General features: G+C 33.8%; 1 protein-coding gene across 1 annotated transcript in view; it reads left to right on the top strand.

Moving 5' to 3' along the window:
* The first annotated feature begins 219 nt into the window (after positions 1-219).
* Positions 220-26,181, top strand: part of if (integrin subunit alpha inflated) — an 86,788-nt gene continuing 60,826 nt past the window's right edge. The window contains exons 1-2 of the mRNA XM_017615231.1: positions 220-330; positions 17,578-18,082. Coding sequence (XP_017470720.1) covers positions 17,760-18,082 — 323 coding nt within the window. The 5' untranslated portion in view covers positions 220-330; positions 17,578-17,759. The remainder of the gene's footprint in view (positions 331-17,577; positions 18,083-26,181) is intronic.

The raw sequence follows: 26,181 nt of genomic DNA on the forward strand, positions 1-26,181 counted from the left end.
ACAAGTTGGTTATTATTTATCAATTGATAATTTTTCTTTTTCTGCAGGGCAGCGCCGTCTCGCAGTAGCGTCGCACACACATGCAATTGTATGCACGTGCCTGTGCATGTGTGCGTTTGAGTGAGTGAGCCAACGTCTACGTCGACGTGGACAGCAAACGTTGATTGCTGCTTCCAAGTTTATGTGCGATTGGAGAATGTTTCAGTTGGTGTTGAAGTCTCACGGCGGTCGGTCCGATCAGTAAAGAAGTACATAGAAAAATAGAAGAAACGCTCGAAAACGCGCACAATACGAATAAGTTAGTTTTTGAATTTGAAATTTTTGTAGAAGGTATTAATTAATAGACACATAGTGCATTTGTGTGTTGTGTAAAAGAGCGAGAACTTAAAACTATTTAAATTTAACCTTCAGATACAGTACAGAGAGTATATAGAAATATATACACACATACATATGTATGCATATAAATATTCAAATCATTGGCAAACGCGCATCTGACGCGCCAAAGGTACAACGAAAGTGAATAGAACGAAGCATTTTTCGAAAAGTTTCAAAATATCTGTGCTGTGCTGTGCTGTGCTTTGCTGCGCTGTACTGGAGCGGTTCGTGCAGTGTCGATTCGGAAATTTATTTATAAATCGAGATTTTTTTTGCTTTCTTTTAATACATCTACACAAGTACAGACATAGGCAGCCAGCCCTGTGCCACAGATGTGTAAATAATGTGTATGAAATACCGTTAAATATAGTGAATTACCCTAAATAAATCTGATCAAATAAATCAAAAAGAGATTCGAAAACAAACAAAAAAAATACAAATCACAACAAAAATACATATACATATCCTCCAACTTTTTAAAAATAGCAATAAGCTTAATGAAGCAATGCAGCAGTTTTTTACAATACATACGTACATATTTTTTTTAAAGTCTTCATTAAGCAAATTTAGTGCGAACGAAAGTGCAAAAATTAGCTTTAAGCAAAATAAATATTTATTTATAAACATACATATGTACATATTGAAATGAATGTATATTTTCAAAAGTGCAAACAATTCAGCGAACTCGGCACGTCTGACCTCATCTCGCCTTATAGGTGTCGAGCTCCACAGATCGGTGCAGTGTTCACTAAACAAACACAGATACGTTATACACTATATATACATATGTGCTCGTGTGTAGGCTACAGATCGGATGCTACAAAAATATATATCTACATACATACATACATATGAACATTAGCTCTATAGCTATCTATACAATCTGCGATCTGTTGCCTCGCCGCTGACTAATTCTCACTTGCCTACGTACGAATGTGTCTATTTTTAGCGGCTTGTTTAAATGTTTTTCAGTAAAAGATTCACTTCGAAACCGAAATTTTACGTTTGGTTTTTGTTTTTGGTTTCTGAAATCGTGTGCGGAGCTTCCTTTTGAGTTGTACATACATACATATGAATGTATGCAATATATGCAAATGTTGATACTGTACATATGTATGTACATAAGTATGTACCTATATATTTACTGTGCTGTGTGTTGACGACTTTTAGCGTTGATTTTCAAATTAATTTTGGCAAGAAAAAGACGTTTATGTAATAATAATTGACTCATCCAGATATCTGGACACGAGAAAGTGTGCAAAAATTAAAAAAAAAATGATAAACATAAGAAATAATAAAAACATTAAAAAAGAAAACAACTAAAGAATAAAGGAGAACCGAATATAAAAAAAAAATTCAAAATTAAATAAATAAAATTTTTTATAAAGTAAAAAAAAAATTAAAAAGTGCATAAAATAGATACGTATTAAAATTATCAAGAATACCAGACTCTAAATATGTGCATAACGATATACGTATATATATATATGTATTTTTTGGAGTTTTCGTGATACAATTTTACCTTTTTCAGTACCAAGAGACACATTAGTCCCAAAGAGTGGCGAAGTTTTGTATGAAGCTTTCGGAGTTTTACTTTAGTTTTCCATGCTTTTTCAAATTGTCTAAACTTGATTTAGCTATTTTTTCACCATCAAAACGGGTAACAAAATAAAAAAAAATATCCTTGACGATTTTAAGTATTGATGAAACAAATTTTTTCTGAAGGTCTGAGTTGCATATAGAAAAGTTATTTCTCAGTTTTCCCAAGTTGGCGATTTTAAGCGCTTTTTCCAATTTGAAGTAGAAAGTTGAAGTAGGTGCAGCATTTAAAACAGTCAAAAGTAATTTAAATGTAAATATTTATACCATCAAAAGACATTTCTAGGGGTTTTATTGTCCGATGGATCTGAATTTGCAAATTTATTTTTGCCAAAAATGGCCGCTAGATGCACTGTGCTGCAAAACACATGGAAGGAACATAAAGAAAAAGTTCAAACAATGTTTCTCAACAATGTTTCTAAACAGTGTTCCTTCGTGTGTTTTTTTTGCATCAAAACCCACCAAATATCTCCCAGCGGCCGTTTCTGGTAAGAATGAATTGCAGATTCAGATTCCTCGGACCCAAAACTTTAATTTAAACTAATTTAATTTGTTTTAAAAGCCGCTCTGCGACCACCAACTTAATTGAAAAAAATCGTTGAAATTCTACCTTTAGAAACTAGAAAATTTTAGTTGAGAAAAAGAATTACACTATAGAAGTATTATTATTTTGAGAATTTTGTGAAAAATGAAGTGCCATTTGAAGTAAAATAGTGTCAAAAATTGCACTTGGATCAAAGTTGGCAGGCCTAGCTTCGACAACAATTGATAAAAAAACTTTATAAGACAACCTTTTCCTACTAGCCAAGTCTTGAATACCTTTTTATTTCAAGTAAAACTAGGTATTACTTTTTAGGATCAATGCAAAACTGGAGAAGAAAAGGCCAAAATGTCCTTCAGCATACATAATTGTGGGTAAAAATTCTGTTGAAGTGAAAGAATAAAAAATATTGTGGAAAATGTATGACTTATAATTTAATAACAAAAAAAAAAAATCAAAATATTCTAGCATTCATTTTAGAACTTAGAATTGCTTAATAAATACATCCGTAAAAATTGTTTTTCGTAAATAAATTGGGAGCTTTGCATTCGAGATTTGTTTAACTCTAAAATTTTGTATATCGAAATATTTAATATCCAGCCGTTAAGGTTAGTATGTATTTTGTTCAGCGCCGTAAAATTTTGTTAGCAACATGCATTATTTTCACGTGAAATTTTGACGTCAATTAAATTGTGAACGTGTGAATGTGAAAACTCATTAGTGTTGACAAAAATTGACGGTTTTCAACATGTATTGCAATGTTCAAAATTTATTTACCGACACTTTTTTTCGTGAAAATATGTTGCTAGCATCATGTTGCCAACTTGTTTTGAGCCTTTCCAGCTCGTGAACAGAGTACTGATTTGTATGACAGTAGTTTTATAGTTAGATGAAATAAGCAAGAAGGAAAGAAAAATAAATACCACGAATTGTTTTATGCAAAAACTTGGCCAAGCTTTTGTTTTTGAGTTGTGCCTCTTTTGAACGTAGTTGCGATGTATGAAATTGTTAAATATAAATAAAAAATGTATGCTTTAGTGCAAATCACAGTGGTCTATATTTCTGAAAATATGTAATTTTAAATTTTTCGAATCCCGCACTTTTCAGATACTATGTAATGGAAACCCCTTTTTTAATATTTGCTTGAAAAGTTTCAATAAGTGCCCAACCAATTTTATAATTTGCCCCACCAATGATAGCTGAACCAATAACATACGACATTGCCTACTGAACCTCAAAATATTTGAAATTTTACATTAAAAAAGTTGCTTGGCGAAAGCATTGGCTGGTTCAAGGATAAATAGTATCATACAGAATAGCCGTTTTATGGTCCAAGTATGCCTCTTGCCTGGGGAATCACTTTAACTTAACCCTAATCTCATCTAAACTTAAAACTGTTCAACCTATTCAGTTAATTAATTATTTTTCATTCGACTAGTAAATTTAAATAACTTTGAATTTTTTAGAAATTTTGATTTGGAATGAAAAAGAAAAAATACCTGCCTATATCTCCCCAAAGGAGGGACTTACAAATTCAGACCGACTCCAAGCGGCACTGGAAAGTGTAAACTATAAACTTCAGTGCATATTTCTTACGAATTCTTGACAGTTTAATAAAAGTTTGCAGATTTTCTTGGGTTTCTCAATTGTCAAGCAATGCAGAATTTTTACAAAGGAATTAGTATAAGATAATTTTTTTAATTCTTTTAACAATGCAATGAACTCAGCAAAAGTATGACGTACATATTAGGGATGTTAATTATTCGCTTTTTATGTTTTATCGGGATTTTCGGGATGTCATTATCACAATCCCGGGATATTCATTACTTTTCAATAACCAAAATCGAAAAAATTGCTTCTATCTCTCCTATTATAAAATAAATAATTATAAAATAAATAATACATTTTTTGCTTTTTCTCTCTGACGTCAGGATTTATTTTGAAGGACTTTGTTATCTCAAAGATATATGATTAATACCAAAAATTATTTAAAAAATTCAATGCAATGTAGAGTAAAAATATGGGTATTTGGCAAGAGGAAATTTCTTTAGAATTAAAAAAATAAATACAATTTAAAAAAGGCTTGGATCCCGGGATTAACATTCCTAGTACATATGTATGTATGTATGTATGTATGTATAAGCGGAAAACAATATCAATCCAAAAAAAAAAATTGTATGTTTATCAGGCACAAATGTAACACGGAATGCTCAGAACTGGCAAAAATAAGTTTTTTATCAAAATTTTCTGTTTAAATTGTAGAAATGTTTTCATCGTTGCCGTTTTCATAAACCCTAAACTCTTTACTCCGCATAATTTCTTCATATTTGGGAACAGGAAATAGTGGCGGGCTAAGGCCAGCGACTGTGCTTAATAAACGAGCGATTTGTAACCTACATAAGTCATTCATTTTTTTGTTTTTTTTTTATGTAGTCAATGTATTGTGTTGTGGAATTATAACACTTTCCTCCTAAATGCTTAATGAAAATTGAATTGAAGAATTGATTTTATTAGGGCATAAACTTACAAACTAGAGTTGAAGATTCTTTATAAATATGTCGATATTTTGGCATTGTAGTTAATACATAATTATTCCTTGCATTTACTGTGAGGCTATTGGCAGGGAACGTAAATCGTGATTTACGCGTCTCAGCTCAAGATCCAGTTGCCAAGCTTAGCTGCTCACTGCACTTAAGGCCCAAAGAAAGAACAAAAAGGTGAGAAATCATTGCTTCTCAGCAAACTTTCTAGACTCCTTGATAAATCTTAGTACTCTGTCGAGGGAATGAGAATACAATATCAATAATTCTGGCCCTAAAATGTAGCACCTTAATCTGACAAAGGTGGGATAGCTGCAAAAAAAAAAGTTCACGCAAAAAGTAGTTTACACTGAATCGTCAATGATATCTATGATTACCTTATGTCGTACCCCTCTATTGAGTCCCCTAATCCGTACTATGAAGGCTCGTTGCTCCATATTTGCTAAAAGCTACATAAGCCTATTTTTCCAGGTCCAATGGTTTTTGTGAAGAGTAAATTTTTGATACGCGTAAGAGTTTTTTTCACTACTTTTTTGTAAAAGTATTTTGTTCTGTATATGCTTATGCCGGTGAATTTCCCACAAACCCTTTTGTTTGTGTGCAATTTTGGTATAAGCTATTTCATTTATTAGACTGTGTCGCATAATGAGTCCATTCTTCCTTTAGCGCTGGTTTGAAGCGAGCGGTTCGTTATCGTCATCTCGAAACGAATTGGATTGAATTGAATATAACGGTTTTTCATTGATTATATGCGATCATACATAATTACAATCCAAATTAAGTGAGAATAAGACGGCTTGAAATACATACAGACATTTATAGTCAGATAAATAAGCACATAAATACAGTGGCGGGCAAACAAATAGGGATGCGACATTTTAACAGGTGTTGGCCAAAATAGTTTTTTTTATTTAATGTTTATTATTATTTTTATGGAAATATAGCTCAGTATTTAACAAAAAACATGTAAGTCTGAATTTCAAAACTTGTAAAAAAATTCGTAAAATCGACAAATTTTCAGCAATCTTTCAAAGTTTTGAATCACAATTTTCTTTAATATAAAGCATGATCGATGCTTTTTTTATATAGAAGAAAATCAGCAGCACGGTGAGCAACAAAAAAATAAAATAAATCGCCAAAAATCAACGCTAAGTCCCAGCTACTTCAAACTTGCACTTTATTATACCAAAATTTATCGAGCTAAAAAACTGCATTTCTAGAAAATTTTTTGAAATTCGTTGAATTTGTATAAATCTTTTAAAGAGTAAAAAATTGTGACTTGCATGATTTTTGGCAGATAGTTAGCTATACTTTCATAAAAATAATAACAAACATTAAATGAACAAACAAAAAAAAAGAGCAAAAACTTGTTAAAATGTCGCATCGCTATTTGTTTGGCCACCACCGTACATTCCTACATATGCACATACTACTATGAATGTATGCAATATTTCGCATGTTTGCGCATAAAAAAGTTTGCTACGCCTACAAAAATTTCTACCCACCGCACATTTGTACAATTCTACAAATCTACAATTTTATGCGCTAAACAGACTTAGAAATTCTTATTAATTCATTTATTTATTTTATTTATTGAATTGAGAGTGTGTATTGGTGTACGTGCTGTATGCATGTTTGTTGCCAGTCTTTCGCCTTCATGCCTAGCATATTAATTTATTTCGTATATACATAGATTTTGACTTTATTATTGTTTGTGTATAAATTAATGTTGCGGCGGTGTGTTGCTTAAAAAAGTAGGCGCTCTGTTGACCATATGGTGTGTGCCTGGCTGACTGAATGAATGCCTGACATATTCAAGGAAACATTACTATATACATCGCCATCGAAAATACATATAGATATGTATATGCGGTTCCATGTACGTTTAGGTGTATTTCTATGCCTCTGAGAACGTTCGCCTCCTTGGAGTGCAGCACCTAAGTGTGTCTATATGTGCGTGCCTATGCATGTAGGTATGTAAGCATTTGTAGACATGTGTTTTTTACTATTTCTAAATTGTTCAATTTAGTTGTTTTGTGTTTTATGATCGTTTTTCCTTCAAGCGATCAGTGAATTGAATAATTAAACTTAAATTAGTAATAAAAAAATTTCCGTACGTTTGATGTGCCAATCGTTCGATGGCTGAATGTATGTATGTAGTCGTCTAGTGAATGTGGTGAAAGTGCATACGCAATAAAAATGGTGCAATTTTGATTGCTAAAAAATAATTCCCATCAATTTAATAGTTGAAAAATGGGTAACATTTCTAGGTCAGAAAACAATATAGAAAAGTGAAAATACTCTTACTGTAAATCAGATATGAAAAAATATTAGATTGATCTGCTATCATATCTTGTGTATTTCCATAATTTATTTCGCTTTCTACTCGCAAAATTGCCTTTGTAATACAAATGGGTCAATCCATGTCAGATCGAGCAATGGTTTAGATTTCATTTTTGATTTGAATGGATTTTGGGGAGAACTTTTTTTTATTATAAAACTAAATCCTGCCAAAAAAAAAAAATAAACTATTTGTTTTCGAAAATTATGCAAAATTCTAAATTTCTCAATTTCGGGATTTTGCAATTTTTTTTTGATTGTCTCAAAAAATATTATAGTTAAATAAATAGTTCTCGTCTCGTTTTAAAAGTGATATTCAGAGCTATATAGAGAAAAAACGCAAATTAAAAAAATTTACAGAATTTCCAAACTAATAAAATTAAAAGAGCAAAAACTTATAAAAATTTGTGGACCACTTTTTTCAACACAAAACCTCCAACTTATCTTAAAAGATCCTGAAATTTTCATGAAGGTATTCTTTTAAAGATATGCATTTTTGCGCTTTGAGCAAATATTGTTTTACAAACCCCAAATAAAGTTATGATAAACCGTTGTTTTTAAATTTAAATTAATTTTTAGTTTAGAGTTTGCAATAATTTTTCTTTTTAAAGCTCAAAAATTCATATCTTTTAAAACTACCTTCTTGAAAATGTCAGGATCTTTTAACATTAATTAAAGGTGTTGTATAAAAAAATTTTGCCAAAAAACTTTATAAGTTTATACTTTAATGATATGTATTTTATATTTAAAAAATTCTCTAATTTTTTTAATTTTCGATTTTTCAATATAGCCACATTTAAAACGAGATCAGAACAACTTTGGTAACTATAATAGTTTTTGAGGTATTAAAAAAATAAACTTGCGAAATTCGAGAAACTTTGGAATTTTGAACTTTCGAAAAATTTGTTTATTATTTTGTTCACTTGGCATAACTTTGTTATAGTTCTGACCAAAATGCATTCAAATCAAAAATGATCGATTTCAATGATTGGTCGATTTGACATGGATTGACCCATATGTCTGAATGTGTGTTAACTCTTGAAAAAAGAAGCATCCAACTATATATCTACATATGTATATATCTACCCAATTAAATTGCAATTTGCTGAACCAGTCAAGTGTATCGATAGCACATGATTACAAAGTTCCATAAACAATAATAGTAAATAAATAAATTTGTTTGCAAATAAGAAAAAAAACTTCTTTAACTTCTCGATCGTTGGCGTAAGCGTAACAAATAACAAACACAGGCAAATACAAACATACTCGTGCACACAAATGTACACATGTACACCCAAACAGAACGACACCAGGTTGACTTGAGAATGTTTTCATTCACAACACTCAATTGAAGGTCGGATTGCGCCTTTTTTAAGCAAACAAACAAATCCAACACCTACGCGCGTGACACTCGCCGAGCAAGCAAACATATAAACACGTGTACATATATACTTACATACATCCAAACAAATGGAGGGGGCATAAATAAAGTGATCATTGCAAACGCACTGCCTGGTTTCCATTGACTTTGTGGCACATGTACAAACAATCACACCTACACACTCGAACTTGCATAGAAATGTGAATGCAATTCTGCGTTAGCGTACATATGTATGTATATTAAAAATTGTTTGCAGCATAACTGCATGTATGTACATACATATTGACATATGTATTCCTTTAGCTAAATATACATAAATGCATGCGAGTAATTGAAATGCCGCAACACCTTCGCACCTTCGAGTTGATTGCAATCAATTGCTACAATCTTGCACTGAATTCCTTTTGCCTTAGTTCAGAATACAAAATACATACATACGTATGAATGAATCGCTCATTGTCATAGGCAATACATGTATACTCGCATGAAAAATGTATTTTTTTTTTACTTTTTTGAGTTGATCGTAGTTTAGATCTAGGTGTGCGATATGTACATATGTACATATGTACGCATGCAAATTTCCGACTGCATATTTTCAACTTGGAAATCAGAGACAACGTCTTCTCCATACATACATATATACGTATGTATAGAAGAAGGAATACAAAAACGGAAATCTCTCAAGAAAAAAATACATTTAATTTAAGTAAAGTTTTAAGCAACAGTAATATTAAAAATATTTTTTGTGTTTTTTATGAGAACTGTATTCTAAGCTTAAATGCAAAATTTTATTTAAATTATGAGAAGCTCAGATTTGAAAAGATTCGAATATGCGGTGCGCTAATTTATATTCATATGTTACCACTTTTATCCAAGGACCGAAAACAACCGTTAAATAATTGGAAAATCGTTACTTTTTAATTTTTATTTATTTTTCGATATCGTTATTTTTGATACTTAATTTTATTCGATAATTTGTAATCGTCTCTGCTTTTTTGTGCCCGTTTAAATCTTTTATTGTGTAGAAAAATGTAGTCTGAAAATAACGGTTATAATATGATCGCATAAAAATAAAATAAAAAGTAAAGATAAAAAAAATTAATGTAAAAAAAACAAATTCTAAAGATAACTGTTGTTATTGATCGAAAAAAAATAAAAAGTCATGAAATGTTTTAAAAATCTTTCAAATTTGCCTGAACGAAAATGGGTAGGGCATTTAGCTACGTTTTCTCCAGTTAAATCCGTAAAGATTAAAATACTCTTAGCCAAATTTTTAGCATCATGTGACACATTTTACACTTTCTAGAAAATATGACGAAATTGCTTAAAATTTTAAATTTGTTTGCTTCGAATCGAGAAGCATGTCTTATCTCGTTGTTTATTCGAAAAACAAAAGGGCATGAAACTAGCATATATGTATGTACATACATATTTATGTCTTTATGTATGTGTGCTTTAGCTTGTAAAAATTTCAAATAACTTTAACCGAAAAAACAGCAAAGCAATTAGCAAAAGCGAGTTTATGCTACATCATTCGCTTGACTTGCACGTACATTAGAGTGGTCCAAAAACAAAAAAGTCGGAATTTTATTGCCGCCACCTGTTGTTCTGAACCGACAAAAATATACCCCTATTTTTTATTTTGAAATCAAAAAATATTTGGAGGTCGCTCAACGGGATTTTTAAGAATTCTATACCATTTATACGAAAAGTTGTTTTTTTCCCCATATAAAATACATGGAAAACTTTGAGCGCTTTGAGTGACCTCTAAATATTTTTTGATTTTAAAATAAAAAAGAAATACATAGTGGTATATTTTAATCGGTATAGAACAATTGTAGGGGGCGAGAGCATTACAATTCCGACTTTACTGTTTTTGGACCACCCTAATGTACATACATACATGCATATGTACATACACATTTTGTTTTATCTTAACTTCGTGGAACGTTATGTTGACCTTCCGTTTGATAGCTGTCTTCTTATTGCTATCTCTGCTCAAAAATATTTAGAACATAACAAATGTTTTTCTCACTTGACTAGTTGGCAACTATTTCTGTGCCAATATCTATGTGGTCGCAAAAAGCTCAAATTATTCGAAGCAGCAGTGGTAGCAACCATAATAGACTGAACTACTCAACCTCCACCTCAATGAGCAATCAATGTAACATAGTATGACAATCGGAAAGTTAAGAGCTTGTCAGACGTGGCAATGCAATATATTTCGAAAAGGCTGTAAAATTGAGAAATTTCAGAAAGCAATTGCATAAGCAGTCACACCTTGCATGTAAAGTGTCTTTCGAAAGAGGTTTTTTTTTTATTTCCGAAAGGCGATTTCCGAAATCGATTTGTTCTCTCTCAATTGCAGTCACATTTTGCGACTTTTATTTCTGAAACTAATTTCCGAAATGTGACAGAAAGCGTCTTTCTGGCCGTTCACACATCGAAAAAAAATTTCTGTTTCTCAATTAGACAGCGAATTGCATGGACAAGTTGAAAATATTGCCACGTCTGACACGCTCTTTATGATACTTTTTGTTGAGAGTTTCATGCGTATAGGTTTCGTGCTTTTTCTAATACATGCTGTTATAAGTTGTTATTCTATATTTATTAACTGGGCATTTTTTATTACCTTGTTAGACCGCTTGTGATCTCCCCGTAGCGTGAAAAATTTAGCCACCATGCGTTTCAATGTTTTTGGGCTGCTTAGCTCCCAGCATGTACTCTCTTGACCCGGCGACAGCTCTGCCGGCTCGAGAGGTAGTATGTAAGGCACTCTGACAATTTTCGAACGTTTCATCATAAATCAAAGAGTCGGAATAGCCGCATGGCTAGTATATCGACGGCTGAGTGAAAGATTGACCTATCTCGGCAGCCGGTTCGAAAACGCCTTATCTCAGAAAATGGCTCCAGAACGCCCTGCTAACCTAACCTAATGTGTAGCCTTTTCTCTTCTGCTACAATCTTGAGTTAAGTTTTTTTCTTCATAACCATATGAAGAGAAAGTAAAGGAAAGCATCTCGAGAGCCGGGGTGGGTGTCGTTCTAATCGCACCATTTGTTTTCTACCACATATATTGTCAGTTTGGGTCTGCAGTTCCTTGCAATTAGATTTCAGCAAGTTAAAATGACCAAAATATAATTAAAAAACTTCATTCAGTTTCGATTATATTGCTTCGGGATGCTAGCAAGAAGTAAACTGTTGAATAGCCGGAAATTTTCGACAGACTTAAGAAATTTTGCAAACAGTAACTTTTTCAGCCCAAGCAGCTTAACAGAGATAAGACTACCTCCCTCACAGGGCGCAACAAATCGCAAACAATAACTTAAAAAATTGCCGACGTTTACATATTTTTGATCAACAATAAATAGATATGCACTTGTTCCACATTTAGTAGCTAATTTGTTAACACAATTCCCGTTTTGTTCATTTGTTCACGCCACATAATTAGCACCTCGTTTTTCATCGCCCATCCAGCACAACAAATTGGTATTGCATATTTAGTATTACCAAATGCCTGTCCGTCTACCCGCCTGCCTGCCTGCTAGTGTATATCATTGCGCGCCCTCCCACCCTACACTTGTAGACAAGTAATTTCTTGATTTTATGCATTTATACCTTTCGTTGAATATCAGTTTTGAAGTTCGAAGTAAATGCAATTAGTGACATTGTGCCACTTGTGGCAACTCGTAAACCTCCAAAAGCACTCATTGAAATCCAAGCCAGTGGGCCAGTACCTACATACATATGTACATACATACGAGGATTATATTTGTATGAAGACATGGACTTACATACGTGGCGTCTTTATGGTTGAATGTGTTTAAGTGCTTATACATATACATATGTACATATGTAGCTAGATATGTATCAAGATATTTGTATGCATATGTGTTTCATATGGAAATACAACGTTAAGCTGCACTTCAAACTCTTCTTCAGCCCAATTAGTTGTTAGCGTTTAAACAAAACATATCAATAGCGGTAAGCCAATGTTATTTTTTTTGTAGATGTGTATGCACATTAGGGTGCCTCACGAAAAAAATATGTCTCTGCTTCTCAGTGTAAGTATTCAAATTAGTTGGCGTTGGTTGATTTTTGATTTAAATTAGATATTTTTATGGCTTCCACCAAAATATTTTGCCTCAATTCGGTGCGATAGTGAGCTGGAGGGCGTTGAAAATATCTACATGATATGTTTAAAATGACGGCAGTTTTAATGAAGTTTTCGGCAATTTTTCAATGCAGTTTTCTTATAAACTCGAATAACTCAATCACATCTTATTAAAATTTCAAATTCAATATATCATGGATAGATAGTTTTTTTCCGCCATAAATCTCGACTTCCTGTAAAACATTTTAGCTTAAAACGTGGCCATTCGTGATTTGAACGGTGTTGGAAGCATTTCTGATAAATATTTTCTAGAGAAAAAACCATGAAAATGCCATATTTTTTCAATTTGGATACGTATAATAGAAATATGGATTTTGCTTATAAGCAAAATCGGTCCTCAAAGGTTAGGCAGGACCAAGACAGTATAGCAATCTTATCAATCGCTGCAATCTGCTAATCACCGTCAATCGATTGACTCCGGCGATTGATTAAAATGATGGACTGTCTAGGGTCTGCTTAATAGATTTTTTATGTAAAGTTGAATAATTCAGTTATTGCTTAACCGATTTTCACCAAAAAGATGTTTTCGCACCCAATTTACATCGGTGAAAAACTGACCCACATACATACATTCCACGATTTTTGAATAAAAAAATTGGTATGAAATTTATAAGGTCTGATGGGGTTAATTTTTGAAAAGATTAAAAAAGAGCGAGAAGATACCTTCTGATTTACAGCTTGAAGAAAAAAATTGGATAAGAAAGGAAAATTTAGAATTTAATTAACTTAGCAAAATCTTGAAAAAATTTAATGCAAAACATTTACATTTAGATTTTATTATTTTCTCAGCATATTTTATGGGAAGAAAGTTCTGTAATATTTATTTTTTGTTATACAAATCACGTTTTCTAGCCAGCTTACGATTGGCTTTGAATCCAATCAAATTATTTGGTTGCAGATATAAATTTGATCGCATTTTACATAATTTGCGTGGGGAAGGAGAACCGATTTTTCTTTGTATGGAGCTTGGGGCAGTCTAATGTATCTATACATACATACATATAGTCACTTACGAAAGTATTCGTAATTTATGGCATTTTCGTTTCTACAAAAAATGTTGCCTTTTCATTGTCCCCTTTCTTAGTATTTCTGGGTAGAGGGCAAAGGGAAGGTAACCTTTTTTTGGTAGACCCGAAAACGCCATTAGTTTTTTCACAATATTAATACTGTTTTGCGTCATAAATCAATATGTATCATTCTATAACAAAACCTGTATAAATGGATATTGCAAACTTTGTAAAAAATTCACAAAAATTAATCAAAGTGCGAAAAATTGTCATCGAAATTTCAAATTTTTAATCAGAATTTTTAGAAAACTTTCCGGAATGCAGTTTTCTAGCCCGTTCAATGTCAATTATGTAAAGTGCAAGTTTCAAGTAGCTACCGGAAAATTTTCTAAAAATTCTGGTTAAAAAGTTAAAAGTTTTGATGAAAATTTTTTGAAGTTTGATTAATTTTTGTGAATTTTGTACAAGTTTGCAAGATTGATTTATACAGTTTTTGTTATCGAAAAAGCTATATTAAAAAAAAAATAACAAAAAATAATTTGTATAATGGAAAACATTTTTTGAAAAAACCTAACTTACGAATAACTTCTGTGAGTGACTGTATGTATGTATGTATCTTTGCATGCCTGAAAACGCACCTCGAACGGAAAAAAACAACTGCAAGAAATCTTCAAAATTTTTATTTTTATTGAGAACTTCCGCAGCCGCAGCGATGTCAACAGCAACAACAATAATACGAAACAGAAAGACAACAACAAATGAGTTGATATTTGCGCCACTGTGATTGTTTGGCAACATTTGTTGCTCAACATTTCCGAGTGATTAGCAGCGTTTATGATCCAATTGCTCATTTCAATGTATGTATATATTTGTCAGAGTTCTTACACATATTTCTAGAATCTACAAACATACATATGTGCTATATACTAATTATGTCATGTATTTTTATGTCTTGGCATTGAAATTCAATTCTGCTCACTTTTCGCTGTTGTTCTTCAACATTTTTCTGCTGCTGCTAAGCAAGTGGCAAAATTGGTGCTTTTCGTAACATTAATTGATTGTTATTGTTGGCATTCGCCGCTTTTTTAAATGATTATTTTTTCATTGTATGCCTTAATATAAGTAATATTTTTTGTGTAGTCAGCACGCAGTGTTGTTTTCCAAAGTTGTAGCAAAATACAAAAAAGACCTATGTTGAAGTACATAACCACATAGATACATACATATGTAGATACATGGGTACATACTTATATATATGCTTATGGCTATGCATACTCTATGTTTACTACATATGTTCATATGTATGTGTGATTGTACGAATATTTATGCTGTCATCTGTAGGCGCTCTTATAGCCAATTTTTCTGTGCCTTTGTTCTAGTTATAGATTGGTTTCTTGATCTCGTTTTTTGCTTGACTACTTGATTGTTGGTCTTCAAATTCTCCATCTACATACATCCATACTCGCACATATGTACATATAAGGTAGGTATTTGCCCGCCTCTGATCGTGTTTCTGTCAGTCGGTGTTACGTCAGCAATATTTTTTATTGCCGCTGAGTGTGGGTATATACATATATTGCGCCAGTTGCAGAAAACAGCAATGAGAGGTCGACTAGATAAACTGGAAATTGAAATAAAAACTAATTTTTTTTTTTCGTTTTTTCGCGATCTTATTGTGTTTTGGATTTTATTTCTTGCCTGCTGCTTGATTTAAAGTGTTTTTTTTTAACGTTTGCTGTATTGTTTGTTTATGTGGCTTTTGAGTTGAAGTCATTATTCGTCAAGGTTGAAATCGCGACAGTTTAGCGCCGCTGTAAACTTATGTATGTATGTATGTACTTATTTTATTTGTGTGTATGTACGAACATGTTTGTTTGTTTTTTTGGGTGTGTATAGGTTTTAGGACTTTAAACTCTGAATTGGCAATAAAAATTTAACTAGGCGCCATAAAAAAGTATCTTATGGCAGAACGTTAGGTTTTGAATATAAAGCGCATTTACTTTAGGGTGGCAACATTTCTGTCGCAATAACTATCAAATCTAGATTTATCATTTTAAAGCCCCCCTCAACTAATTAAAAAAAAAAAAAAACACGCAATGATTAATATTTTAAGGTACTTCCGTGTGATCTATGTGATGTGATTCTATGATGAATTAAACTCAATCTAAACTATAAAATATTATAAATGTAGGAAAAACTATTTTTTAGTCCATTAAAATATGTAAACGGAATAAAAAATTAGTTATATAGATTAAACAAATTGTGACCATAAAATTACTAAATAATCAAAATATACCAGTACTCAACTAGTAATTTTTAGCAAAAAAAAACCGACTTCAACTCCCATATAAAAAAAAAATATATATATATACATATATCTCATCATCCACTGATCGGATCTCAACCAGATTAGTATGGGACCACCTCTGAGAATTATTGAAATCGGTTGACGTGGTCCACAGTTATGCGGTAACATACATAAAAAAAAAAAAAAANTCATCCACTGATCGGATCTCAACCAGATTAGTATGGGACCACCTCTGAGAATTATTGAAATCGGTTGACGTGGTCCACAGTTATGCGGTAACATACATAAAAAAAAAAAAAAAATATTCCGACGAACTGATAACCTCCTCCTTTTTTGGAAGTCGGTTAAAAATATGCAAAGATGAAAAAAATATATCTGCTTGTAAAATTTGCTTTGGTGTTCTGCAAATCAAACTTGCCAAAGGCTGACGGAAATTCGTTCCAAAACCTATCATCTGCTGTAGAATCAATCAACACCGACGAAAATTGTAGGCATTTAAAAAACACCGTGCGACAAAAGTTAAAAAAATTTCAAAACACACGAAAAAATCAATATTAGGTTTATTCTCTGAATCAAGAATTTTTTTTACAAAAGACTTTGAAATTTCAAAGATATGTGTAATTAAAAAAAAAATTAAAAATGCAGTGCAAAGTAGAATAACAATATTGGTACCAATTGAAAGTAGAATTTCAGAAAAATTATTTTTTATTTTTATTTCACAAGGACGAATACCTTTATTAATTTTCATTTTTGTTTAAATACTATTGTTAGTACACATTAGTTTTTAACGTAAAATATATATTGCAAATTTTCAAGGATATTCAAGGATACAATTTTTAAGGATATTTTCAATACTTATTCGTCCGTGTGCATTTTCTCTTTTATTTGATACCCATATTGTTATTTTGTATTGCACTGAATTTTTTAGATAATTTTGTGAAATAATCATAGCTTTGAAATTTCAAAGTCTTTGAAAAATATCCGAACGCCAGATAGAAAAACCAAAACCGCAGTTTTACTATATTTGGCCCCAATTTTCGCGAGTATATTGATTTTTAGGGTGTAAAATTGGCTGTCGCACGGTGGAGTCTAAAATTTTTGTTGGCGTTTTGAATTGTGATAAAAACGTGATAAAATATTAAAAACAAAACTTCAATCGTGGCATTGAAAATGGCCAAAAAAAGTTTGAAACAGTATGAATATCGGAGAAAATTGTTCAATAATCTCAAAGTGTATACACAAAAAATAATAAAAAAAAAAATTAAAAAATATCATCCCTTACCAATTTTCTCTTTTAATCTGATCACAGTGCAGCTTTCCTAATGACATTATGCTGATAAATGCATGAAAAATCGACGCTAATGACACCATATCTAATTATCTGAAATTTCCCCTTGAAAAAATACACTACTTAAAGTGTTAAGAGTGTTAAAAGAAAAACCAAAAATCGAATAAAAAAAAACAAAAAAAAAATCTTCAACTGCCAACAAAATGCAACTAAGCACAACGAAGCGGCAAAGAGAGCGGCACTTGCCGCCCAAAACAAACAGCAGCATCGCCACCAGCACCAGCACCACCCACGCATGCAGCGAAAGCAGCAGCAGCAACAACAGCAACAACAACAACACCAGCAGTACAACACATTATACTCGACTGCCGTTACTGCTACTGCTGCTGCTCCTAATGACAACCAGCAGCCATGGCTATAACATTGATCTGCCCAGCTATACAAGGCACGTGCGTGAACCGAATACAATGTTCGGTTTCAGCATCGCGTTGCATAAGGGACGCAGCGGATATGCACAATCGAATTCGTAAGTATCACCAAATGAAGTGTGGAAGTGTGCCAATGAAAAAAAAAATACAAAAATACAAAAGAAAATTATGTTGAAAAAACCAGATATTTATGCATGTATTTTAGGCATATTTTTTATTAGTTTATTTTTAACAGCTTGTGCAGGCAATGCATTTTTATTGCCCTAAGTTATTATATATTTAAAGCTAAGCACACAATATTCACAGGCTGTGGAATGATAACCTTTCGACTGTATCACTTCACAGTCGGCTCGGGGATGAGAAGAAATAATCACAGGCTCTGCTATCACTACACATCCATAAATACAAGAACATTCCCACTCTATGTGATGCATGCACATTAGGGCGGGTCGAAAGAATGCAAAATGTTTGATACGAAAAATGCATAGGTCTTAAAATGTGCTATTTGAATACCTTATTCTAGAAAATAAATCCCGGTTCTCTGCGATGATATCTTCAGTCAGCGGAATGAGCTTGAAAAATTGAAAATTAGAGTGGGAATACCAATTTTTTTTTAATTTTACCAACAACTTGTGTATATCAAATCCGGCACTTATTTCTTTTCATAAAGTCACAAAAAAATATGTAAATTGGGCAAATTAAACGAAAGTAACATCAATATTTTAATCAATAAATAAATGAAGTAGGAAAGAAAGATTAATTGACTGAAATATTGATGTTAGTTACTTTTAATTGGCCCAATTTACATATTTTTTTTACTTTATGATAGGAAATAAGTTCCGGATTTGATCTACACAAGTCATTGTAAAAATTTGAAAAATTAATATTCCACTCTAATTTTAAATTTTTCATGCTCAGTCCGCATACTGAAGATATCGTCGCAGAATACTAGGATTTATTTTCTAAAATAAGGTATTCAAATAGCACCTTTTACGAACTATACAATTTTCGTATCAAACATTTTGTGCATTTTCGACCCGCCCTAATGTGCATACATATGTGCTTATTCTAGTCTACGTCCGATAAGCCAAGCTTGATGTTGATGATGATGTTTTCACTGCTAGCCAGTCAAGCTGATACCAATGCAATTTGAGATTAGGCAACACATACAAACAGCAATAGAAGAGATAATGAATGTGTATGCCTTTTAAATTAACTATTTTAAATGCCTTCAAAGCGCATCTGAGCATGTGTGCGTATTTGCTGCATTTCAACTCCATCTGCCTTGATTATTTTGTAGTGTTGAAGAAAAGAAAAATTGAAATGAAAAATTGAAAGCCAGAATCTGATATGTATGCATTTCTATGTGTAGTCGTAGTCGCTTCTCAAGCAAATTGGTTTAAATTTGCGATTTATTGCAATTTTATGAGCCATGCCAGCACATACACACATACATATGTACATGTAGAATGTAAATCGTTTGAGAAGCGCCAATATTCATTTATGTTTTTATGTTGGCATTCTTTTTTAATTTCAAAACAACACTTGGCATTCATGCAACTCATACATGTGTATGTACATACATATACATACATATGTACGTGCATTTAGTTTTGATGGGAAAATTTACGATTTGGGACAGCAACGCCTTTCCGCAGATCTATGTATGACCTTCGTTCTTATTTCGTTGCCCATAGCTTCTAATAGCTTCTAGCAGACCTCACGCGTGTGTATTCGAATCAATTCAGCGGCACTGATTTATGCCTATTGAAATTGAAGATTGCTAATGAATGAATGCTTTAATTGAGGTATAGGAAACTAGTCTCAATGAGTTAGAATAAAAAAAAATGACGACGACTATTTGAGATCGAGCTTAATTCAAGAGAATGATTTAAATTTTGTCTATTTTTAAGGTACATTTTAAAGTTTAAAATAATCTCAGAAAAAAAATAAAAACTTTGCTGAGGCTTAAAGCACTTTGTGTTACAAGTGCCAGCGATATAACCAAGAAGGCTCCATATATTTACTAATGGACCTTAGCCAAAAAAGTGTGGTCAAATACCTGCTTAAAAATTGAAGCCTGGTTTCTAGAGTGATGCGAAGTTCAAGTTCTCATTCATAGACTAATTTTTGTTTAAAATGTTTAAAAACTCCTGTTGCCATGTTGCCATTCACACCTTCCTGGTTATTAGATCATCTGGTTATATGACTAATCTTTTCTGAAATAACCAGATAACTCCATAACCAAAAAACAAAACGGAATTTCGCCTTGGAAACAAGGGAAACCTTAACCCCCTGCATTAGGGTCGTCCTTAAAATATCAACATTATGGGGCACCCCTTTATTTCGTTCTACATATAAAGTAAAGACATCCATGAAAATTTCAAAATTTTAGACAGACTTTTACATGTCCCTATAAAGTTTGAAAAAATTTAATTTTTTTAAATCGCGAAAATTCGGTACAAAATTTTGACTTTGACCAGCTGTAACTCAGCGAGTAGTTGAAATCAGGGACGGGAACCGGTTTTGAACCGAACCGGTTTTGAACCGGAAAACCGCTTTTTTCTATTAATTAACAGAACCATTAACCGAACCGAAATTTTCCACAAATGTTTGATCCGAACCGAAAACCGAACCACTTTCCATAAAGGTTTAAAGGTTCGTTTCAACCCATTTTCAATAGATAAATGTACCCACTATTTTTTATTTTTGTTAAACATGGTAATACCTACCATGTTTTTTTACCATGTGAGAATATCAATGGGTTGCCTACCCATCTCATTTGACAGACCGCTTAACCTTGCGCGTTGCAGCACTTGACACTTAAACTTGCGCGTTATTTTTTTTTTGTTTTTCGAACCGTTGAACCGAACCGAAACCCCGGTTCAAAGACCAAAAAAAACGCTTTGACGAACCAATCCAAAAGTGCAAAAACGGTTCGAACCGCTGAACCGAACCGACCAAATTTTTCATCCGGTTCACGTCCCTGGTTGAAATTATATGAATAGGTTTCAGTGATGTGTCAAACTTATACGATTTTTTTGCGAATTTTCGCGAATTAAAAAAAAATAATAATTTCTTGGTGGATGTCGACTCAATCGATTCCAACTCCAGATAAATCACTATCCATTCCGCTCTATTGATATTGGAAATTTGAAAGTGTTAATTTATTGGTCGTTTCTAAAAAAAAATGTGAAAATCTAGTATGCACATTCGAAACAAACTTCTCTCGATTGAAAAGCTAATACAGTTTTCCCGCCGCAGAATGCACATATATAATTCTCCGAAAAATATGCTCAGAATTTTTGGTATAAAAATATTTTTGTTTACATTTCTTGTAAGTAGGTAAATTACAGACCGCTCAATAAACCAATGCAAGCGTAAATTATACGAATATGTAAGAATAATACTGAAAATATCACTAAAAAATGCATATAAAAAGCTTTTAACTGCATATTTTCCCTTTGGGAAAAGTAAATAAAATGCGGTGATTTTTACTTTTTTTTTTGTTTCTGTGCTCTGCCCGGTGAGTGTATTTCGCCCACTAAATAAAAGCAATTTCCATTTTGCTTATAGCAACAGTATATAAAGTAAACAGAGAGTGAAAACAAAGGCTGGAAAAAAACATATGTACATATATTTTTTCATTAGCGCATTAGGGCCAAAGAAGCGTAGGTAAAACTAAATTGTTTACAATAAAGCTGGAAAGCTGCCGGCGCAAATGCATATTGGATGAAAATGTGTAAGCGAGGGCTAATTGTAGATGCCGTCGCATATTCAGCTAGCTAAATATGTACATACATACATACACATAAAATAAATGCATTGCTATTTCAGGCTTCAAGCGTCGAGTGTCAGTGGGGGAAATGCAGTTGGGTATTGAGTCAAGTGAACAAAAAAAAAAAAACAAAAAAATCTGAGCAAAAAGGTGCACGAATCACATGATTGTCTAATAGAAATATCTATGCGATTACGAAGCGGTAATATTCACACAATCTACTGCATTCGGCGAAATTTATCAGTTGCTGAGTAGCCGTGAAGAGATAGCAGTAAATAAGTACCTAACTTATCAGCTTGCGAGAAATTGAAGAAGAAGCGAGGAAGATTATGTAAAACAAGCAACCAACCGCCTGCTCCACGCAGTTCTAAGTAAAAAAAAAATCTCCTCTTCAACTCGCTTAAATGATTTTAATTGTTCTGTTGAAGTGCTATCTTTTTGTGCGGCATTCCGTGCTTGACGCATTCTAATTTTATTTGACAATGAACGCACGTCCCGACCGCACACAAAGGCTCTTCCTCCACAAGCGTTCTTTGGCTAAGCAGATGCTGTGTGAGATATGATATGCATGTACATACACATGTACATTAGGGTGGCAGCAAACGCACTTGGTGAAGAAATGAAAATTTAAGGACAAGTTTTTATGGACATAGATCAGTTATATATCTCGCGGCCAAAGCTTTTTTTAAGCTTTAGATTTCTTATGAACGCGCACATAGCTAAAGTTCTTTTTGACTGTCGCTGATGTATGCCAGTCCATATAAAATCTACAGAAAGCTTTTAAGAGATTCGCCCGCAGGCGATGTTTTGAGCATCACTGAACTAAAGCGGTAATGGGCTCTGCCTTGCCCGTTGGCAAAGCTCTTTTAACCTTTCTATACATTTTGTATAGGCGCGTGCAGAGTAAAAGCTCTCTCTGCCCATCGCAGAACTAAAGAAATGCTGGCCAGAGCGAGCTTTTATACTACTGCCTTTTGAATTAAAATAAATTTGGCCACCTCATTCTATGTGAACGGGAATAATGTGGAAAAAATTACTGGCACACACTGATGTAAAATAAAGCTTGTTAAAGCTCTGCACACGGACCTATGAAGTGGGTTGCCCCGAGGTAGACTATAAACTGAGGCTTGCCTGCATGCAGAGATTTTTAAAGCTTATAATATATTTTTTTATATGTGTGTACATGCTCTCTCTGCTCTTTGCTGCTATAGAATAGTAACGACTACAGAGCGAGCTTTTATACCATTCCCGTGTATACAAAATGGCCACATCGTAGACATGCTTGCAGCGCCCGTTTTAAGCTTCGTATACATACATTATATCGACGGCAATTAATTAAAAGCTATTTCTGACTAACTCTGAAATCGCTTCTATGAAGTGACCAAATCTGCGCTAGACTACAATTAGGAATCGTGATGGATTATGCCTTCTGCGCGTACAGAGCTTTTTTAAACATTCACGGCCTCAAAACCGCCGATCGGAGAGTTAGAGCTTTTAAAAAGCTTCTCGCGCGGGATATACTTTGGCTGTGACTGTAATAGAACTACTTAAAGCTATACGATTAAGAATTACAATAAATCGACCCACCACTCATCCTAATGAAAACCGTTACTTAACTAAGTAGCTTATAAAAACGAAGAGATGTTATGTGGCATTGTGCGCAGATACTCTTATCACAAGTTGAATGTGCTGAGCGAGAGTTATCTAGTGTTTGCGTCTGTCATTTCATAAAGAATCAGAAAAGTGATATACACTTTGCGCAGAAAGATTCAAAGATGAGCTGCGAGAAAGCAAGTTACTCAACTGGAAATGGAAATTAAAGGAAAAATGCAGAATAATTGAATTTCACTTACATGGCACTCACGCACTCGTGGCTAGAGGCGGCAATCTTTTGCCATACCAAAAATGCATATTTAGCACTGCAAAGGAAAACCAAACGAAAACTGAGAAGAAAGGCCACAACAATAAATAAACAATAATACAAATCCGATACTTTTAAGGTTAAATAGTTCAATTCAGTGCAGTGAGTAAAGTAGAGTTCAGTGTAATAATGCATCAGTTACAGTTCGCTTGAATTTGGGGCATACCGCGCTGGTCCATAGCTAAGCAAAAAAGCAGCAAAGCCAGCACACTCGCAAGCGCAAAAGTAACTCACCCAATTCGCAGTGGTTGTGACCATAAAATTGCATATGCAATGCTCGCTTGTGCCATAGAAAATATAGAATATATCCTTAGATTTAAGTCCATAACTTTTATTTTGGCTTTCACAACCAGTCGTTGGCGATTAAGCCATTTTTACACACACACACACACACACACACACGCAGTTGGCTGTGCGGCACTTGGCCACAATACGCCAAGCTAAGTACTTGTTGCTCATAGAATTTGTGGGCATTTGGTGTCATCGTCGTCGCGTCTAGTTGCCATTTGCGGGCGATATACGGTCAGTTGACATTCTCCACTGCAGCAGGCAGCCTGAAATCCGCATTGTTGGCCGATCCGGCCTCATGCCAACTCAAGTTTCCTTAAGCGACTAAGTGCCCAAAGCCCAAATTGTACACAACGGGCAATAAAAACGTGATCCTCAGTGGCATCACTCCAGCAGTAGTAGCAACAACAGCTACGCTTGCTGAGCTGGTACCGAGTAATTCGTTTCTTGCTTGTTGATGACACCATTCAAGCGCAGCGTTAAGTTTTTTCTGCCTTTGACTTGACAAATCTTTCGATCGATCCGTGATCGGTAATCATTGGCTTTCATGGCTTTCTTAGCTTTGTTTGCAAATAAATGTACGAATAATCAATAAACACATTCGATATGTGTTGTGTAATGCGCTGAGCGGGTGAACCACTACGACTTAACAGGCAATGTGTTGTTGCTGGTGATGCTGTTATTGAAGAACTTCGAGCTGTGGGTAACAATGTCGCCGCACCGTCAAATGTGCAAACAAATAATGAAATAATTTTTTGCTTTGGCAGATACCTAACTTGTTTTTGACTTATTGGAGAAAAATTTATCTTTGAAATTTATGGCCAAATAAATAATTTTTAATAAGATAGATAAGCCGTTGTCTTTTGGTTTGAGTTCGCAAACCAAAGGCAAAACTTGGTTTTATTCACTGAAAACAAAATTTAGGAGATATTATTTTTATTAAAAAAATTTAGTAATTTAGTAAGCCACTTAACAATTATGGAGAGCTTTAGAAGGGTGTGGACGATATAACCTAAATTCTGTTTAAAAACTCATCTCCTCTATAGCACAGCGTCGACTTGGACTACTCTAGGACAGATGGAAATAATGTCAGCTCAGTGAATGCTCAACGGAAATCATGACGTTTGCAAACGAAAGGTCCTTCTGGATCAGGGCTCACGAGGTCACAGCTCTGAATGTTGGTGGGAATCTTGACAAGGAAGCTGGTCGAGACAAATACTGCCTATTCAGTTTTATGAGAAATGTAGTGCGTTTTGCGCAATAGATGGGGCACAGACACAGTATTGTGGGTATTTCCATCTACTCCCAGGCACCTTTTGCTGATCCTGAGATATGCGGCCCTTGATGTACTACCTTCTACGACTGAGATATCCGCAGCAGACCCGTTTCGCGCTAGCTCGTGGGCCCTTTCGTTGCCGTGGATGTTGATGTGCCTCGCCACCCTGATCTGTGCAACGATATGCCTATCAGCTAAAGCCGTAACGTCCTCTCTATATCGTTTTATTATGCAGGAGGGGATACTTACATAGCCATGTGTCTTGATTGCCGGCTGACTATTCAGGAAATTAACAATGCTAGCCCCAAGGCAATGGATTTCCACCAAACCTGCGAACCGTATGCATTATTCTTACCTAACATTTTATTTCAAGAATATAGGCAGCCATTGGCTTTTTAAACTCGGCGTTCTTTGTTCATTTTCTAGTACTGGATGTAAATCGGTTCGATCGATCCAGATGTAGTCAGAGAACTTTCTAACTTTGCTTGCTACAGACAGCGGTGTACAGCATTTTGGTAAAACCGGCAATGACACAATGTTGTAGACAGAAAAAGGCCAGATACTTTTCTTGTTCAGCTAAAATTAACTATGTCTGCCTGCTTATCATTTTAAATTGCTAAAATTGAAACTTGCTCAAGCCCACAGTATTTTTGGCGTGCAACATATTGCCGCTGCCGATAATATTGTTGGCGGCATACGAACCTATCTATAGTTGTTGTGAGCATATTGCACACACACACGATAACTCACACTTGGACTCAACACGGTGGCGATAATGTTTCTGTCACTGTTGTACGCAATATGAAACTGGTTGCAATATTGCGATTTGCCATTTATGAGCCAACCCAACGAAAATCCATGCCACTCATGCCAGCAGCGACAGACGTAACGGATACGAGCCATTTGTGGCGATGTAACAGCAGAAATTGCAGCA

This window comes from Rhagoletis zephyria, unplaced genomic scaffold, assembly GCF_001687245.7.
Source record: "Rhagoletis zephyria isolate East Lansing unplaced genomic scaffold, Rhagoletis_zephyria_1.1 Rzeph_scaffold_00980, whole genome shotgun sequence".
NCBI classification, from domain to species: Eukaryota; Metazoa; Arthropoda; class Insecta; order Diptera; family Tephritidae; genus Rhagoletis; species Rhagoletis zephyria.